At 37.7% G+C, this 21,568-nt stretch overlaps 1 protein-coding gene across 1 annotated transcript in view; it reads left to right on the top strand.

The window, feature by feature from the left end:
- Nucleotides 1-21,568, top strand: part of PTPRR (protein tyrosine phosphatase receptor type R) — a gene marked incomplete at its 3' end in the record, with an annotated part of 278,404 nt that overhangs the window by 218,578 nt on the left and 38,258 nt on the right. Inside the window, exons 7-8 of the mRNA XM_079715195.1 lie at nucleotides 13,164-13,350; nucleotides 15,929-16,013. Coding sequence (XP_079571321.1) covers nucleotides 13,164-13,350; nucleotides 15,929-16,013 — 272 coding nt within the window. The remainder of the gene's footprint in view (nucleotides 1-13,163; nucleotides 13,351-15,928; nucleotides 16,014-21,568) is intronic.

Raw genomic sequence — 21,568 nt, 5'->3', positions numbered from 1 at the left:
GCCAGTGGAGCACATAGAATTACCGTAACCAATTCATTTGCAACTGTTTATACAGGCATATGACAAAAGTGTTGCTTTCCATGTGTTCAAGACTAGATACAGAGGGAAGACTAAAGTCAAAATCTTTGCCCTCAAGGAATTCACACTTTAGGATATATCATTTCTAGTGAATATGATATTACTAGAGACATTTTGGAAAAAAATTTTTAAGAGGATTCAGAGGGAAAAGACCATAGCATTTGGGCAAGTGCATTTCAGACATAGAAAGCAGAGTTGCAGGTTGATTGGCCTGCCTGGAGCACAGATCTAGATAAGGATGTGAGAGGAAATGAGGCTGGGGAAATATACAGAGAATAGATGAGAAAGCAATTCATGTCCAAGGGCAGCTATACATGGGTTTTATTATCATATTTTCAGTATTCAAACATCATTCTGGTGAAATCTGGAACAAAATGCATTGGACTAGGAGATTTTAGAGTTAGGAAAGTTTGCTAGGAAGCTACTGCAAAGGTCTGAACAAGAGATGAAGAGGGTCTAAGCTAATTCAATGTCAGTGAGCCCCAAGAGTCAGTCTTCATGTTTCTTCCATTCTCCATGTATCCAGTGATTTATCCAAACTCAGAGATTTTGAGTTAGTTTTTAAAACTCCTTGACCTAAAAATAATCATGGAAAGGTACAAACATTAGATTCAAGGATATTGATTTGTAGTCTTGTCTATAATGGTGAAAAACTGAAAACAACTTAGTGTCCAAAAATAAGGTATTAGTTAAGTAAACTATGACACATCCATTGGAGGGCAGAGTCAAGATGACGAACTAGGAGGACATGGAATTCACGTCTCCACACAACTAGGGCACCTACCAGGCACTGGTGGGGGACCAAGGACACCTAAGGGGACGGGAGGAACCCCCAGCGACCACTTGTGGAATCTTGGTTCCTAGGCCAGAGGTTGGGCCTGAGCTCCTGAGGTGGCAGCTCTGAGTCCAAACTGCTGGACTAACAGAGAACCACAGACCCCAGGGAGTATTAATTGGAGTGAGGCCTCTCAGAGGTCCTCATCTCAGCACCAAGACCCAGCTCTATCCAACTGCCTGTGAAATCCAGTGCTGGTCGCCTCAGGCCAAACAACCAGTAAGGCAGGAATACAGCCCCACCCATCAAAAAAAAAAAAAAAAAATGAAACGACAAGAAAATATGTTACAGACAAAGGAGCAAGGTAAAAACCTACAAGACCAATAAATGAAGACAAAATAGGCAACCTACCTGAAAAAGAACTCAGAGTAATGAAAAAAAGATGATCCAAAATCTCAGAAACAGAATGGAGAAAATACAAGAAACATTTAACAAGGATCTAGAATAACTAAAGACCAAACAAACAGTGATGAACACAATAACTGAAATTAAAAATACTCTAGAAGGAATCAATAGCAGAATTACTGAGGCAGAAGAATGGATAAGTGAGCTGGAAGATAAAACAGTGGAGATAACTGCAAGGGAGCAGAATAAAGAAAAAAGAATGAAAATAATTGAGACCTCTGTCTCAGAGACCTCTGGGACAACATTAAATGCACCAACATTTGAATTATAGGGGTCCCAGAAGAAGAAGAGAAAAAGAAAGGGTCTGAGAAAATATTTGAAGAGATTATAGTCGAAAACTTCCCTAACATGGGAAAGGAAAGAGTCAATCAAGTCCAGGAAGCACAGAGAGTCCCATACAGGATAAACCCAAAGAGAAACACACTGAGACACATATTAATTAAACTATCAAAAATTAAGTACAAAGAAAAAATATTAAAAGCAGCAAGGGAAAAGCAACAAATAACATACAAGGGAATCCCCATAAGGTTAACAGCTGATCTTTCAACAGAAACTCTGCAAGTGGAGGAGGAGCTTCAAGATGGCAGAAGAGTAAGATGCAGAGATCACCTTCCTCCCCACAAATACATGAGAAATACATCTACACGTGGAACAGCTCCTACAGAACACCTACTGAACGCTGGCAGAAGACCTCAGACCTCCCAACAGGCAAGGAACTCCCCACGTACCTGGGTAGGGCAAAAGTAAAAAGAAAAAACAGAGACAAAAGATAGGGACGGGACATGAACCAGTGGGAGGGATCCGTGAAGGAGGAAAGGTTTCCACACACTAGGAGCCCCTTCGCGGGCGGAGACTGCGGGTGGCGGAGGCGGGGAGCTTCGGAGCCACAGAGGAGAGCGCAGCCACAGGGGTGCGGAGGGCAAAGCGGAGAGATTCCCGCACAGAGGATCGGTGCCGACCAGCACTCACCAGCCCGAGAGGCTTGTCTGCTCACCCGCCAGGGCGGGCGGGGGCTGGGAGCTGAGGCTTGGGCTTCGGAGGTCGGATCCCAAAGAGAGGACTGGGGTTGACTGCGTGAACACAGCCTGAAGGAGGCTAGTGAGCCACAGCTGGCCGGGAGGGAGTCCGGGAAAAAGTCTGGAGCTGCCGAACAGGCTAGAGACTTTTTCTTGCCTCTTTGTTTCCTGGTGCGCGAGGAGAGGGGATTAAAAGCGCCGCTTAAAGGAGCTCCAGAGACAGGCGCAAGTTGAGGCTATCAGCGCAGACCCCAGAGATGGGCATGAGACCCTAGGGCTGCTGCTGCAGCCACCAAGAAGCCTGTGTGCAAGCACAGGTCACTATCACCACCTCCCCTCCCAGGAGCCTGTGCAGCCCACCACTGCCAGGGTCCCGTGATCCAGGGACAACTTCCCCAGGAGAACACATGGTGCTCCTCAGGCTGGTGCAATGTCACACCGGCCTCTGCCGCCACAGGCTTGCCCCGCACTCCGTACCCATTTCTCCCCCTGGCCTGAGTGAGCCAGAGCCCCCTAATCAGCTGCTCCTTTAACTTCATCCTGTCTGAGCGAAGAAGAGATGCCCTCAGGCGACCTACACGCAGAGGCAGGGCCAAATCCAAAGCTGAATCCCAGCAGCTGTGCGAACAAAGAAGAGAAAAGGAAATCTCTCCCAGCAGCCTCAGGAGCAGCGGATTAAATCTCCACAGTCAACTTGATGTACCCTGCATCTGTGGAATACCTATATAGACAACAAATGATCCCAAATTGAGGAGGTGGACTTTGGGAGCAATGATATATTTTTTTTTTCCCTTTTTCTCTTTTTGTGAGTGTGTTTGTGTATGCTTCTGTGTGTGATTTTGTCTGTATAGCTTTGCTTTTACCATTTGTCCTAGGGTTCTGTCTGTCTGGTTTTTTTTTTGTTTGTTTGTTTTAGTATAGTTTTCAGTGCTTGTTATCATTGGTGGATTTGTTTCTTGGTTTGGTTGCTCTCTTCTTTCTTTTTAATTACTTTAAAATATTTTTAATACTTATTTTTTGTTTTTTATGTTAATAACTTTTTCATTTTATTTTATTTTAATTTATCTTTCTTTTTTTCTCCCTTTTATTCTGAGTGGTGTGGATGACAGGCTCTCAGTGCTCCAACCAGGCATCAGGACTGTGCCTCTGAGCGGGGAGAGCCAAGTTCAGGACATTGGTCCACCAGAGACCTCCCAGCTCCACATAATATCAAATGGCAAAAATCTCCAAGAGATCTCCATCTCAACAACAAGACCAAGATCCACTCAACAACCAGCAAGCTACAGTGCTGGACACCCTATGCCAAACAACAAGCAAGACACCAACACAACCCCACCCATTAGCAGAGAGACTGCCTAAAATTATAATAAGGTCACAGACACCCCAAAACACACTACCAGACGTGGACCTGCCCACCAGAAAGACAAGATCCAGCCTCATCCACCAAAACACAGGCACTAGTTCTCTCCACCAGGAAGGCTACACAACCCACTGAACCAACCTTAGCCACTGAGGGCAGACACCAAAAACGACGGGAACCACGAACGTGCAGCCTGTGAAAAGGAGATGCCAAACACAGTAAGTTAAGCAAAATGAGAAGACAGAGAAAAACACAGCAGATGAAAGAGCAAGATAAAAACCCACCACACATAACAAATGAGGAGGAAATAGGCAGTCTACCTGAAAAAGAATTCAGAATAATGATAGTAAAAATGATCCAAAATCTTGGAAATAGAATGGAGAAAATACAAGAAACATTTAAAAAGGACCTAGAAGAACTAAACAGCAAACAAACAATCATGAACAACACAATAAATGAAATTAAAAATTCTCTAGAAGGGATCAATAGCAGAATAACTGAGGCAGAAGAACGGATAAGTGACCTGGAAGATAAAATAGTGGAAATAACTATTGCAGAGAAGAATAAAGAAAAAAGAATGAAAAGAATTGAGGACAGTCTCAAAGACCTCTGGGACAATATTAAACGCACCAACATTCGAATTATAGGGGTCCCAGAAGAAGAAGAGAAAAAGAAAGGGTCTGAGAAAATATTTGAAGAGATTATAGTTGAAAACTTCCCTAATATGGGTAAGGAAATAGTTAATCAAGTCCAGGAAGCACAGAGAGTCCCATACAGGATAAATCCAAGGAGAAACAGGCCAAGACACATATTAATCAAACTATCAAAAATTAAATACAAGGAAAAAATATTAAAGCAGCAAGGGAAAAACAACAAATAACATACAAGGGAATCCCCATAAGGTTAACAGCTGATATTTCAGCAGAAACTCTGCAAGCCAGAAGGGAGTGGCAGGACATATTTAAAGTGATGAAAGGGAAAAACCTACAACCAAGATTACTCTACCCAGCAAGGATCTCATTCAGATTTGATGGAGAAATTAAAACCTTTACAGACAAGCAAAAGCTAAGAGAATTCAGCACAAGCAAACCAGCTTTACAACAAATGCTAAAGGAACTTCTCTAGGCAGGAAACACAAGAGAAGGAAAAGACCTACAATAACAAACCCAAAACAATGAAGAAAATGGTTATAGGAACATACATATCGATAATTACCTTAAATGTAAATGGATTAAATGCTCCAACCAAAAGACCTAGACCAGCTGAATAGATACCAAAACAAGACCTGTATATATGCTCTGTCTAGAAGAAACCCACTTCAGACCTAGGGGTACATACAGACTGATACATACATCCAATGGAGTGCTATATAGTGTTGGCAATTCGTGTGTAAATAAATTTGAAGACAGAAGACACAAATAAATATATTTGTGATATATTGCAATATATTTAGTTAAATTTTTAAAAAGCCATAAAAGAATATATAGGCTAAAAAATCTAGATTTTTGTCATGCATATACACACGTTTAAAACTTGAAGGACAGACACTTAAAATGTTATTAGCAATTACTCTTCCTGTTGGTATTTTAGGATATTTTTCTGTCTTGTATCTACATTTTTAATTTTCATGGTGACTATGCATTAGTTTTGAATCTGAAAAAAGTTATTAAGGTAAGAATTTTAAGGGCTTGAGGAATGAAAAATGTTCCCAACGTAGGTGACCTTTGCATATGTAACACTGCTACTGACTCTTCATCACTAACCAACTTTCCTAACCTTGCCTTCTTCAAATGTTTATCAGTGTATGCCATATAGCTGCCACACAGCCATGTGTGCATAGAGTGAAATAAGAATTATCACATGATCATTATTAATTACTATAATCATTCACATATTATGTTATATGCCAGTTATTAGGCTAGAAATGTGCATGTATTTTTGCTTCTTTATCTTTTAAAATGTGAACCAATCCTGTGAGTTTTATTATTGTCCCCATTTGCAGATTAAGGAGTCTGAGGCTGAAAGAACTTAGTGAAGTGCAGAGCATTGATTTAAACTCAGATTCCAAGGTCAATGCTCAAAGAACAATGTAACAAGTTCAATTTATTTTTTTAATGGTTGTTTTGATTTTTATTTTTTAAAATAATGAAAGAAGGGTGTAGTAAATTTTGCCTCATGCTGTACATATATAAAAGTTCAGATATCATTGTATGAATTAAAAAATATTTATTTAATCACTCAAAAGGGTCAGGAGTGTTCTACCTAGTGAAACAGGCGCTTTCAAGTAAGGAAATCAATCATTTATCACACCAAAAATTTTCTCTACATTGTAAGATTTTTCTTTTTACTTTAGAGTGAAATTTGTTTTTCATCTTCCTGGGCCTGGGCCTGGTATCTTTTATACTTAATACATGTCTTCCCTACAGGATTTCCTTTGGGAAATTTTATTATAGACGGTCACAATACCTATTCATTTATTTCAGCTTCTAGAAATTAGTAATACTGCATTTATGTCACCATTTAACTTTCCAAGAGCTTTGAATTTGTCACAATTTAACTTAGCACTCCATATCCTCTTCTTTTTTTTTTTTTTTTTCGTTTTTTTTAATTTGCCCTCTCATCTGTCAAGAGATCCAGGATAGGGGTTAGCACTATACATAATTTATTTGAAGGTAAAGAGATGGAAGGAAACAGCAAACCATTAATTAATTCCATTACCCTTAGAACTTAAAAATCATAGAATCTGGAATTTCAAAGAACTGTGGAGGCCAGTCAATCTATACATAGTAAAGGAATTCCATCTCTGTATTTCAATGTTTTCTCTTTTGTTATTCAAATGAGTTAGAACTTCTTTTTCTTTTCTTTTTCTTTTGTCTTTATTAGAAATCTCCTGGAAAACTAAATATGTGGACAAATTTAATGAGCAAAATTCAGAAAAATCAAGTAGGTGGGCAGGGGTCTTAAGCACACCTTTACAATCAAGCCAAGATTATCAGGTTTGTGATCATTATGATTTTAACACACAGGGAAGAAAGGTTGGCCTGAAGGTCTCAGACTCACAACATTTCAGATCTGGAGAGGACTTCAATATTAAACTTCTTTCTTCTCACCATGTAGGATTAGATGTGTATACTGATAGACAGCTCTGAACAAATTATGCATATTTTTGACAGAGCAAAAAAAATTAAGACTGGAAAAGCTCTCAGAGAACTGTTCGCCTTCATTCTGTACTAAATTATTCTTATAATCTTTAGATGCATATTTTTCCATTCCTGTTTCAAGTACTTTGAGATAAGCAGCTGCCACCATTTCCCACTGAAATGTAATTTCATAGTTCAGTAGTTTCAGAAGTACATCTTTCTGGACTCCAGGCAAAAGGATCACTGTTTCATTTTGTTCTCGTACTCCCATTTCCATTCTTTGTTGGGCACAAAATGAGGGGCCACACTTGAAGTCTCACTGTTCTTGGTGGCCAAGGTACTGCAAAAAGAGCAGCCATATCTGAGGATTAGAGCCATGGTCACAATGCTGGAAACTGTAGCCTTTCTGCCTAAATCCAGCTTCTGAACTCCAGCATATTGCCCCAACTACCAGGAAAATAAATGCCTAGTTTCTGAGGTATTCCAGCACTCAACTGTTCTTGTATTTTTAGCTTGTATTTTCTTTTCACCTCTTGGTCATTAGGAGCGGCAAGGCAAAAACTGAACAATTTCAACAGATGTTTATATTCTATTGCTGAAATGAATGTGTGGCCCTGGCCCATAATATTTATACATGTTTTCCTTTTTACTTAATTGTAATTAGCATGCTGTTTATTGCATTCCTTTTACCTTTTCTTAAGAATTTGCTTTTTCCTTCAATTGTTTGCATTGGTATCTTTTGAATTTCCTCCCTCTTATTTATTTTTTGGCATAAATAAAAATTGGTGCTACAGTGGGAGTGTGATAAAGCTTTTCATTATGTTCCCTTTTGTCCAACAGCAATCATAAGGTATAAAAAAATTCTAAACAGTTTGCCAGAGTTACGTAGCAAAAAAAGAAGCAAAGTTTTTAATAAGACTTTGTGTTCTTAGTTTTCCGCATTCCGTTTTTATTAAAGGTCCAGATCTCCTTCTGTTATTTTTGTTGATTTTTTTCTCTAAATCCTTTAGATTTTTTGTTCCCATCCCTTAATTTAAATTTTCTCTTAATTTCTTACATTTGTTTTGTCTTCTTTTTGAGATGTCTTTCTGATTCTAGCCTCACTTCTTACCATTTGGTTTATGGATACTGTGGAGCAGAAGTACATTCTCTTAGTTCAGTAAAGTGGTATTTTCTCCTCCAGATCATTAGTCAGGGATAGCTAGTTAAAAACCTAATATTCCCATATTTATAAAACACATCCCTTCTCTAGATTGTTTAGTAAATTGTGTTAGAAACATGGATAACCTATTTGGGGACAAAAAAAAAAAACCTAGGTTATCCTTACCTTTACCATACCCACAAATAAATTATAAATCGATTAAAAGATTAAGTTTTTTAAAAAAATCTAAACTTCCAGGAGAAGAATTTCTATGGATTTTAAAGCAATGCAAGAAACCACAAAAGAAAAGATTGATACCTTTTCCTTTTTAGTTTAATATTTAATTTGTAGAATTTAATGTGTGTGACTAAATGTAAATATACTTTTAAAAAATCCTTAGTATTTTAAAGCAACAATAAGATGTATATATGCAACAGGGTCTGAAAAATAGTATCTTACTTATAGCAATCAATAATAAGTACATTAATGCCACAATATAAACATTAAGAAAGAGCATGAACAGACAGTTCTTAAAAGTAATGACCAACAAATGAACAACAGTCATTTGAAAGTGTTTATCCTCATCTATAACCAAAGAAATAAAAATTAAAACAATAAATCACTGCCAGTACTGCCTATAAAATCACAAAATTGAAGCGTCAATTTAAATGTTAGTGATGTTTATGAGACTCTGAGTGGTTTTAATTTCTTTTTTGAAACTCCTAAGTTTTATTAATTAATTTATTTATTTACTTTTGGCTGTGTTGGGTCTTCGTTGTTGTGAGCGGGCTTTCTCTAGTTGCAGCAAGCAGAGGCTACTCTTCGTTGCTTTGCGCGGGCTTCTCATTGCGGTGGCTTCTCTTGTTGTGGAGCACGGGCTCTGGGCACGGACTTCAGTAGTTGTGGGACGCAGGCTCAGTAGTTGTGGCTCGCAGGCTCTACAGCACAGGCTCAGTAGTTGTAGCACATGGGTTTAGTTGGTCCATGGCATGTGGCATTGTCCCTGAGCAGGGCTCGAATCCATGTCCTCTGCATTGGCAGGTGGATTCTTAACCACTGCACCACCAGGGAAGTCCCTGAAACTCCTAAGTTTAAAATTTTCTACAATGAACATGTGTTACTTTTTTTTTTTTTTTTTTTTTTTTTTGCGGTATGTGGGCCTCTCACTGTTGTGGCCTCTCCCGTTGCGGAGCACAGGCTCCGGACGCGCAGGCTCAGCGGCCATGGCTCACAGGCCCAGCCGCTCTGCGGCATGTAGGATCTTCCCGGACCTGGGAACGAACCCGCGTCCCCTGCATCGGCAGGCGGACTCTCAACCACTGCACCACCAGGGAAGCCCATGTGTTACTTTTATAACAGAAAAATTAACGCTTTAAAATATATGTGGATGTGTATTTAATCTCTTCTCTCCAACCCAAGACACGACTAAGAAGTGTACACCTTTTAAAGTGGATTCTACTGATTTTGTTTCCTAATTCCACTATATTTCAGTTAACCCAGATATTGGTTGTTCCTTGAAAATAAGAATTAACAAAAGCAGAGATTTTTCCAAGCTAATGACATCCTATGGTAATATTTCATGGCCAGGATAGAAGAGCCCTCATGATAAGGGCTGTTTTGTGGAAAGTGTTTTCTGTAAGGTCAACAGCCTGTACCAGTTTGACTCCATAATTAAACTTTAAGACATTGTCTGAGGCATTGAGGTGAAGTGTTCTGGAATTGTTTAGGGTTCAGAGAAGATGGCTTTGCCATAATAAAAAGAAATTTTAAGAGAAAGAGGTTATCAAGAAGGATGTGTTTTTCTTTAGTGACAAGCTATAGAATCTATCCATTGATTTCAAAACGTTAATCTCACTGTAAAGAATTTTCAAGTTTTTATGAAGATCTCTTAAAATGGATCTCTTAGAGAAGAAGAAGGTGAGAGTTATATAGGACTTTATTCATTATGACCCAAATTTATTAGTAGCCAGGCATCTTATTTAAAAGCAGTTTACTTAAACTATCTGGTTAATCCTTGTAATAATCCTCTGAAGTAGGTACACTGAATTATTCATTTCAAAAAGAAGAGGAAATTGAGATGTAACAAGTCTAAATAGCCAGACCAAAGGTCCACCACAACGACGTGAGAGAGGCAGTGTTTGAGCCCAGACAAGTATGCCTGTAAAGATTGAATTCGTACCTTGAATACTGCACTGTCTCCACATTATAATTCAGTAATCCTAACTTTCCCCCCAAGAACAGACCCCAGCTCTACATAGGGCACTGCACAGTCTAACATAATCTGCCCACCTTACCCTTGCTTTTGGGTGGCAAAGCAGAAAGAGCTTGGGTCCTATGTTCTAACTTGGATTGAATCTTTATTCTGCTATCACGTTCCTATTAGTTGTCTCTTCACTTGTGAAATGGGGGAAAATAATACGTCAGAGGGATGCTCTGAAGATTGAGATACCATATGTGAAAGTGCTTAGAACAGTGCTTGGCAAATAGTAGATGTTGAATAAATAATATTCGTTTCCTTTCTTCCTTCCCTTGACAAACAAAAGTGGTTCTTCCTGACCAAGTCAGTTTGCATGAAAATGCTTCCATGGCTCTCAGTTTATCACAGAATCCTTAGAAAATTTACTCATAAGATCAAGAAGACCTTAGACAGGGATCCCAGAGGCTTTTAATCCTCCAGGTTTCAGCAGAGTATGCTGCGAGAAGCCAAAAGAGAGGTTGATATAACTTGATGCTCTGAATTCTCTCTTTTCTGGATTCAGGCAGGCTTTTTTAATACTCTTGTTTCTATGACTCTTGCTTCTCTTTCAACTCTCCTACATAACCCTGCCCCCGGTTCCAAAATACATTTTACACAACTGAACTCTAGCTCAAACTGCTGATATGAGATTTCTCAAAGATGCCTTATCATTTCCTGCTCCCACACTTTTTTTTTTTCTCTGCCAGACTCTCTCTCTGAAATAACCATCTACTCAAAATTTATCTTTTATCTTCAAGACCCAACTCAATTCATCCTCATTCATACATCTGCTCTGACCACTCTGGACAGAAGAGACCTCACTTTCTACTAAACCATTGTAGCACTGAGTATCCCTCAGTTCACAGGTTTGTACATACTTCTGTATTTTAGGGCTGAAAAAGGACTGAATGGAATAGTGGTTTAAAATGGCATCTGATTAGCAGTCCCCTAAGCTGCTTCTCCCAGCTCTTACTCAACTATCTATGTAACCAGCAAAAGTCAAATTCTCACAAATACACTAAAATCTAAGACCAATAGGCAAACTATTATCAGAATTAGGAAGGAATTTCTGCAATTTAAAGGCCAAAAGAACTGGATTGAGAAACTTTAAAAACCACTTTCCCATTAAAAATAGATTAAAACTCTTGGCCTGAAAGGAGAACCACCCTTTGCTCCTCCTCAGCTGTTTCCCCCCTACTCAGAAAGAAAGGGGGGAGCTCTGTCAGTCACCACGAGCAGCCACCAAAAAGAAAACATGGTGGGGGGCAACCATCCCTCTTATCAGGTAGGTAATATTTTATGGGGTGTCCAAAATGCTATCCCCTAATCCCTAGTACAGTGATTCAAAAGAGTTAAAAATAATAATAGAAACTAGAAAAAGATTTTCAAGAACATGCCAAGAAAAAAAAAAAGCAGTTATGTCAATATTATTTTTTTTAATCAGATGTGAGGGGTGGAGGGAGGATGAATTGGATGAAAGTGGTCAAAATATACAAACTTTCAGTTATAAGATAAATATGTACTAGAGATGTAATGTACAACATGATGACTATGGTTAACACTGCTATGTGGTATACAGTATTTGAAAGTGTTAAGAGAGTAGTTCCTAAGAGTTCTTATCACAGGAAAAACTTTGTTTTTGGTATCTATATGATGTGATGAATGTTAACTGAACTTAGTGCATAATCATTTTATAATATATGTAAGTCAAACACCTTAAACTTAACACAATGCCATATGTCAATTGGGTCTCAATAAAACTGGGAAGCAAAAGTCAAATGTGAGGCCAAACATAAAATTAATGAAAAAGTATTTGATACTGATAAAATTTACAGTGAAGATATAATTATGAATCTCTTCAAATAACATAATGGCTGAATATATAAAGTAAAAACTGTTAGAAATATAAGGAAAAATAACAAAAACCATTACTGTGGAAGAATCACATACATATCTCAGGCTATGAGAAATCCAGTAGGAAAAAAGTAAGGAAAAAAATAGATTGGAATAATATCTTTAATAATATATCATAATATAATATATAAGGTGCTATATATGTACATATGTGCTTATATATGATATATAGAGATATATGTCAATAGATACATAGATAGATAACCAAAGCAGCTGCCAGCAAAGGTATGTATGAAATATTTAGAAAATTTTTTATAGTATTTGTCTCAAAGGAAGAATCAAGAAATTCCAGTAATTAGAAATCCATTCATTGATTTCCATGTACTCTTACTAGACATTAATAAGGACAATAAATGGGCAAACACTTATGTTACCATTGAGTTAAAGCAAGAATTAAAACGACAATTACAAACCATTTAGAAATTAACAAAAATGACAACATTATATATCAAACTATAGAATGACACCAAAGCTACACCCAGAAGCAGATTCATAGGAGGAAAGAACTGATATGTTTTTGTTTACTGGATTTTTTGTTGTATGTTCTAACAATTTTGCATTTCTTAAAATTAAGCTGTAGCCACTTCAATATTTCCTGAGGTAGTGTTCCATACATGTAAAATACCATTCAAAGGAAATAATATGCTGGGCCTAGTATCTTGTTGTTTTCTCTCTACTCACATTTGTTTTGACCTGTATTTGCCAGTTCTCCATTCCTCAATTCAAATGCTGTGTTTACTTTTCCTAAATTTTTCACTTAATTTATTAGCCATGTTATTATTTCTGTAGCAACTATACCCCTTAATAAACTATAGTGCATTTTCTCAATTCAGAGTTATTTCCAACAACAAAACTGTCAGTTTCTTAAGAAACTATGAGTAGTTGCTATAGTCAATTACGGTACCATAAAAGAAGATATTGGGTCCTTATTTCTGTAATAGTTCTCACTGAATTATATGTATGTACAGAAAGACAAACTGATATGCTCACAATAATTCATGCAGTATTTAAACCTAATAACATTTTTCTCCAATGTAGACGAGGGTCCAACGTATCTCTTACCCTGGACATGAGTAGCTTGGGGAATGTTGAACCCTTTGTGGCCACACCAACCCCACGGGAGAAGGTAGCAATGGAGTATCTGCAGTCAGCCAGCCGTATTCTCACAAGGTCACAGCTCAGGGACGTCGTGGCAAGTTCACATTTACTCCAAAGTGAATTCATGGTGAGCCTGCTATTTATGATTTACTCTTCAGTAGGTGTTTTGATATACTAGGCACTAGAGGCACATTCTAAAATGACACTGTCTTCCACTCAGGCAACTTATGGTAAAATGGTTATAGTTCAAAAGGTTAAGTGCGAGGATTTTAGATCCACCCTGCATCTCATCAACTATTGGTAAGTGTTCAAACTAGAATGTGAATTGAGGCAGAGTATATAAGGGCTGGCCAGGCAAAGTGACAAGAAGGAGCTGAGCATTCCAGGATGAAAGAACAGCCTTGCTGTCACTGTTCGGGAAATGAAATTGTGCAGTTTGACAGGAGCATTGAAGTTAAGGTGGGAAGTGACAGAAACTGAGTTTCAGATATAAAAGAAACCCAAATCTTAATACATATTTAAGGGTTTGGACTTATCTTGTGTTTTAAAAAGATCACTATCTGCAGTAGAGTCAGCATTAGAAAGAGGTATTTTGGAGACTGTAGAGATAATCCTGTGAAGCTGTGATGGTCAAAACTAAAAGAGTAGCAGTGAAAATTTGGGAGGATCTATAGGCACCTACCAGAAGTGGGCTTAATAGGCTAAGGCAGCCAAGAAAAAGTCAGGGATGACACCCCCATTTTTAGACTTGAGCAACAGCGTGCATGTATTGTCATTTAATGAAATAAGGAACACAAGAGGAAGACCCAATGTGAGCTAAAACTGATGGTGAGTTTCATTCAGCTAAAAATGATGCCGACCCATCACTGTTGCTGGTGATAATGCATGAACACACATTTCAATCTAGAGAGCATGGAGACAGATTAGACCTTCTTAGGTCTCATTGTTGCCCAAGGGGAATATCCATTTTATAGAACCCCTTGCATCTTAAAGCAGTTGTACATTTAAGCCATAGCTGTTGGGTATAATAAGTTCACGACTGCAGGGTCAGTTCAGGTGTTTGCAGCCACCCTAATGATGAAAGAGACAACAATAGGTTAGATCTATCAGCTTCATCAACTATTATTAAAATACAAGCATGTTGTTTTAAAAATTAGACTTCATAGCATATCATCTTTTATGTATGAAAAAAATGAGAACTGGGAGGAATAAAAGAACCAGTCAGTGATCACATAAGTGGCCAAGGGTACACCTAGTATTCTTTTCTACAACCACAGATAGCTCTTTGTTCTGAGATAAGCCCTTAACACAGTCTACTTCCCTGAGAGATGAGGCCAACAAGGAATGCTGAGGAGAGAGATAATGCTGGAAGATGACACATTTGTCAGTGTGTGTCAGAAAACAGGAAAGATCGGGGAGGAATAAAGATATTCACGGCTTTGCTAAAACAGACTAACTTGTTGGAAATTACCAAGCATGAACATGTGGTTTCTACTGAACATTCAACAATTTTGCTTATTTTAGTAACTAGGAACTGAGAACTTACAACATTTAGTTGGAGCAGAGAGTAGGAATAAATATCGTAAATACCTAAAATAATGCAAGCTTAGGAAACAATATTTTAGAAGTAAGCTACTCCTCTCAATGGACCGAGTCTTAAACTCACAGTAGTCAGGCTTTTCTTGAATTTTCAGATTGACTGAAAGCAAGGACAATTTAAATAAATTTGTAGATAATTTCTTTCATTTCAATGAATATTAAGCTGTCAAGTTCTATTTTCTGTAGGAGAAAGTGTAGATAAGAAAAATATTATTTTATGTGATATAAGGACAAAAGGTATTTTAATGCACATTGACCTTATCAAAGCAATCCTTTGCAGAATTTTAAGTTAGAAAACATACTATTTTGTATAATCAACTCCTTAAATATTTGTTTAGACCCTTTTGAAAACGTTGGCTTTTTGTTTCCTTTGGCCCAGTCAGCATCAGACGCCCACCTTTTCTGTCTAACACACAGAGCAACTTCTGCTTTAATTGTTCCCTCCTCCATCCTTTGACATATATTCTGACTTAATAAAAATATTTGTGTTCTTGTTAAGTGTGAGAGGACAGTGCCTAAATGCCCTTCACTACAAATGTTGCATTTACAATCACAAATGGAACAGTACAATTATAAACCATTTCTTAATCCAAAAAAATGCATCATATCATCATCACTTAAATCAGCAAAAATGCCCTTTATATTTACCATTTGGGGAGGAAGGTTTTCATAATCCTAAAAGAGTCACAATTATTGTTAAAAGAGAATCTATCATAATAAAATTTTTGGTACTGAATCTACACAAAGATAGGAAGAAATCTGAATACACTGTTTAAGAAAAAACAATTTTTCAGCTGCCTGTTTATATATTTCCAGCAATTATGTCGGAACAGGATTCTTAAAACCTAACCAAAGTTTTCTATGTCTCTTTAAGAACTACATATCAAATAATACTTTCTAACACACAAAGCCGTTTCTTGGAGTCAGCTTGTCAGGGTGCAGCTGATGTGTTTATGAAGGGAAGGGAGTTGGTCAACCAGAGGTGGTAGTCTGTTGTTTCATAAATGACTTTGAAGTCCAGTAGAGCTCTGGATCAGATGGCCCCCCGTGAAGATTTTCTTTGTGACAGCATTAAATACAGTATTTGATATCATTTATTTTTGCAGGAAATACCAATGAACTTTGTGGATCCCAAAGAAATTGACATTCCATGTCATGGAACTAAAAATCGCTATAAGACCATTTTGCCAAGTAAGTTTCTTGAATTAAATAGTTTGTGTTGTAAAGCGCAAGCCTTCCCCATCCACCCCTACCTCACCATTTCCCATCCTCACAACTTCCATATACACACCAAATTTGGAATTGCAAACACATCTCAAGACTAATAATCGTTAAAGTGGAATTCCCTGGTGGTCCAGTGGTTAGGACTCTGTGCTTTCACTGCCAGGGCCCGGGTTCAATCCCTGGTCAGAGAACTAAGACCCCACAAGTGGTGCAGCCAAAAAAAAAAAAAAAAAAAAAAGACTAATAATCATTAAAGTGGTCTAAGGTTAATAACTTTTCTTGTATTACTCTTAAAATAATGGTCTGCTCATAATTTCAGTAGACACATGGTTCTAAAACTTTACTGTGGCACACATTATGGTCAATTGACTTTCACTAAGGGTGTCAAACAATTCAGTGGGGAAAGGCAAGTCTTTTCAATAAGTGATGCTGAAACAACTGGGTAGCCATATGCAAAAAAAACTGAAGTTGGACCCTGCCCCACATACAAAAATTACATTTTTGCGTACAAAAATTAATTCAAAATGGATCAGAGGCCTAACTGTAAGAGCTAAAACTATAAAACTTTTCACATAAAACAGATGTAAATCTCATGACCTTGAATTAGTCAATGATTTCTTAGATATGACACAAAAGTATAAGCAACAAAAGAAAAAAATAGGTAAATTGAACTTGAACAAAATTTCAAAGTTTTGTGCTTCGAAGGACACCATCAAGAAACTAAAAAGATGATAATGACACAAAATGGGAGAAAATATTTATAAATTATACATCTAATAAAAGACTTGTATGTATAATATATAAAGAACTCTTATAACTCAATTATAAAAAGACAAATAGCCCAATTTTAAAATGAGCAAGGGACTTGAATAGACATTTCTCCATAAAAGATACACAAATGGCCAATGAACATATGAAAAGATACTCAACACAATTAGGCATCAGGGAAATCAAAACCGAAGTGAGATAACACTTCATAACCACATGATTATAATAAAAAAGATGATAGAAAATGTTGGCAAGGATGTAGAGAAATTGGAACCGTCATACTTTGATGGTAGGGATGTAATATGGTACAGCTACTGAGGAAACAGTCTGGTAGTTCCTCAAAAGGTAAAACCTAAAGTTACTATATGACTCAGACTTCCTACTCCTAGGTATATGCACAAGAGAAATAAAAACAAGTATCCACACAAAAGCTGTACACAAATATTTGTAACAGTATTATCTGTAATAGCCCAAAGAGTGGAAATAACCACAGTATCCATCAACTGATGAATGGATAAATAAAATGTAGTATATTCACACAACATAATATTATTCAGCAATAAAAAGTAATGAGGTACAGGACTTCCCTGGTGGCACAGTGGTTAAGAATCCACCTGCCACAGGAATAAAGACACAGATGTAGAGAATGGACTTGAGGTCACAGGGAGGGGGAAGTGTAATCTGGGACGAAGTGAGAGAGTGGCATGGACATATATACACTACCAAATGTAAAATAGATAGCTAGTGAAAAGTAGCCACATAACACAGGGAGATCAGCTTGGTGCTTTGTGACCACCTAGAGGGGTGAGATAGGGAGGGTGGGAGGGAGACACAAGAAGGAGGGGATATGGGGATATATGTATATGTATAGCTGATTCACTTTGTTATACAGTAGAAACTAACACACCATTGTAAAGCAATTATATTCCAATAAAGATGCTAAAAAAAAAAAAAAAAAAAGAATCCTCTTGCCAATGCAGCGGACACGGGTTACAGCCCTGGTCCAGGGAAGGTCCCACACACCGTGGAGCAACTAAACCCGTGTGCCACAGCTACTGAGCTTGTGCTCTAGAGCCACAAATACTGAGCCCTCGTGCCACAACTACTGAAGCCCGAGTGCCTAGAGCCCGGGCCCCACAACAAGAGAAGCCACCTCAAAGAGAAGCCCGCGCACCACAACGAAGAGTAGACATGGTTGCCATAACTAGAGAAAGCCCGCGTGCAGCAATGAAGACCCAATGTGGCCAAAAAATAAATAAAATTAATGAATTAATGAATTAATTCATTAATTTAAAAAGTAACGAGGTACTGATGCATGCTACGACATGGATGAACCTTGAACTCATTATGCTAAGTGAAAGAAGCCATCACAAATGAACTCATACTGCATAATGCCATTTATATGAAGTGTCCAGTTAGGCAAATCTGTAGACATAGAAATTACAGTTGTTGCCTAGTGGTGAGAGGCATGAGAAATGACTACTAAAGAGTATGAGTTTATTTGGGAGATAATTAAAATGTCATCCTTGCTAGAAACATTCTATATACTATCTTGTATCCTTACAGAAGAGTCTAGTAGCTATAGAGCTGCCTCCAGAGCCAATCTGCTGGGGTTCATATCCAGCTGCCCCACTTACTGTATGGTCATGGGTAAATTTCTTAACTTCATCTGTGAAATGGGAGTAGTAGTAGCCACCTCACAGGGTTGTTGTAGAGCCCAGTGCTTTGCACATGATAAAGTGCTCAATGTTAGCTATTCTCATCATAACTCAGAAAGATATTACTGTTCCTTTCTTACAGAGGAGGAAAGTGAGGCTTATAGATATTAAAAAAGCAAGATTCAAATCCAAACCCATCTGCCCCCATGCTTTCCACCACTGATAGTTGCACAACTCTGTGGATTAAACAAATAAAAATAAATTATGTGATGGCACATTTTAAATGAGTGAGTTGTATGGTATATGAATTATATCTCACAAAAGCTGTTACCAAAAGACTTCATTGTGCATAACAATCACCTAGAGTCCTTGTTAAAAATCCAGTCCTGTGCCCTGCCCTGGGGATTCTGTTTAAGTGGGTTCTGTTGGGCCCAGGAATCTGTACTTCTAGCAAACACCCAGGTGATTCTGATACAGGTGATAGCAGGATCACACTTGGAGAAACACTGTTTAGACTATATTAAAACTAAATTTAACTCCATGAAACTTATCGATGTCAAGCAGTGAGCTAGATGCCTGGAACTAGTAAGGAATAAGGAGCAGCATATAAGATCAAGAAGGTCACAGACCAGAGGAGAGACATGTAGACAAGTAATTATGTTCAGTGTAAGAGCCTGAATAGAGATCTTGCCTAACCGGTGTAGGAGGACTGAGTAATTCTGCCTAGAAAGGCAAAAATATTTTGGAGAAGAAGCAATATTGTTAATCACTAAACAAACAGATATAGTTGGGATTTGGGCAAAAATCCATAAACATCTCAAGGCAATAGCTCTGGAAAGATGGAGCCACGAAGATTTGTTTTAGAGTATTGACATTGAAATAGTAGAGTCTTCATAATTCAGTTCATTAATTCACTCATAAAACACCAAATTCTTCATATTTATAGTAACAGAGCAAGAATTACTGTTAATAGTGTCCTTGGGCTTCCCCTTCTGTTGGAGTTGGAAACACATTGTAACAGTTACTCCACTGTAACTTTTTTTTTTTTTTTTTTTTTTTTGCGGTACGTGGGCCTCTCACTGTTGTGGCCTCTCCCGTTGCGGAGCACAGGCTCCGGACGCGCAGGCTCAGCGGCCGCGGCTCACGGACCCAGCCGCTCCGCGGCATGTGGGATCTTCCCGGACCGGGGCACGAACCTGTGCCCCCTGCATCAGCAGGCGGACTCTCAACCACTGCGCCACCAGGGAAGCCCCATTGTAACATATTTTTAATTGGTCTGTATAGTTAAACCTATTTACCTAAGATAGAGTCACTGTTGAAAGATATTTTATAACTATAATTGTCTGAAGGGGATGAAAGTGCTGTGTGTTACAACTGGTCTCTCTCTCTCTCTCTCTCTCTCTCTCTCCCTCCACCCCCACCCCCGACTCTCTCTCTCAGGACTTTTCATCTGAAATTTACCAAACATAAGTAATTAGGTCATGTACATATATTGCAAGTATTATACTTAACCACCTAATCTCAGAAGGATTTGGAAATTATTAGGACTATTTTAAAGTTCAACCTTCTCTGTTTCCTGCCAGATGCTATCAGACAACTGCTTCACAGTCCTGTGTCAGCTTTTCCATTCCCAGAACTGGGTGGGTCGCTTGAACCAGGGCACCTGTGCTGACAACTGATGTTGCAAATGACAGATTTTCTGTTGAAAATGTCTATAGCCTGAATACCCCACCCACGCTCTGTTGCACAGAATATAACCTAGTAAATATAGCTTGGACAAGCCACATCATTGGCTGGAAAATCATCAGAAAAGACTGGAATGAATATGAAAAGCTGCTCTTTATGGTTTATTTTAGACTGTAATATGGGGTAAATTTGAAACATTACATAAAATAACAATCTTAAAATGATTAATATTTTAAATATTATAATTATTTTTATTGTTTTAACCTACAATAAACTCTCAAGTTTAAAAGCTTCCAGCTTGTACATATTAGTGAGTTTGTATAATTTGGAGGATGTTTTGCAGCAGAAATATGGATGGCCAAATTAAATTGTAGCTTCTTTTCTAAGGACAGTGTCACCCTGGCTCAGAACATTCTTAAGTGGTAGATTAAAGGGCTTAGGTCAAGTTTATATCAAATTGCTTTCCAATATAAACAAATATTTGTGATAAAAATTTATCTATGTCCTAAACACAAGAGCAATGGGAAAAAACTGATCATATATCAATGTGAAATTATTTGTATAACAAAGAAGTATAACAAGAAATTTTATGTACATTTTTTCCATGCAGCCAATTTATTTATACAACTACAAAACAATATAAATCAAATTTTAAAACCCTATTTACTCTGACCATCATTTTATATTTAAAAATTTAAAGTCTAGTAATGTTTCCTACTTACATTATGTTTTCCGTTTCACTATATAAAGTGCCTAGAGCAGAGTAAATATGCAAATAAGTGAACCACTCATTAAAGCAACGAGTTGTGTGACTCAGCAAAATACTGGAGTTTAGACTTGATTTCCTATCCTGGCAAAAACATTTACAATTTATGGCAAGCTACTTAATCTTTCTGTGCCATCCTTTCTTTGTCCCTAAAAATAGTAATAGTAATACTACCCTGTAAGGCTATTGAAAGAATCAAATAAATATATGAAAAATGGCTAGGAAAGTTCCAACTAATAGTAAACCCTCAGCTAATGTTAGTTTCTCCTTTCCTTCTCCACCTAACTGAATCCATCATTAACCCCAGAAACAATTCCAGAAAATTAAGAACACTAACCTTGGAGAGAAACGTTTACAGTTTCAAAAACAGTACTGAAGAGCCCTGTTTTCTCTTATAATGTTCACATACATGTTAAAAAGTGAATTTCACATAATCTATCACTGCATTGCCAAATTCAGCACTGTCCACTAAAACTCTCTACAATGATGGAAATATTCTGTATCTCCAATGTGATAGCCATTAGCTGCATGTGGCAATGAGCACTTGAAGCATAGCTAGTGCACTCAAGGAACTGACTTTTAAATTTTATTATATTTTAATTAACTTAAATTTACCTACATGTGGCTAGTGGCTACCGTAATGG

This window comes from Hyperoodon ampullatus, assembly GCF_949752795.1.
Source record: "Hyperoodon ampullatus genome assembly, chromosome: 11".
NCBI classification, from domain to species: Eukaryota; Metazoa; Chordata; class Mammalia; order Artiodactyla; family Ziphiidae; genus Hyperoodon; species Hyperoodon ampullatus.
This window is presented reverse-complemented; position numbering and strand designations above follow the sequence as displayed.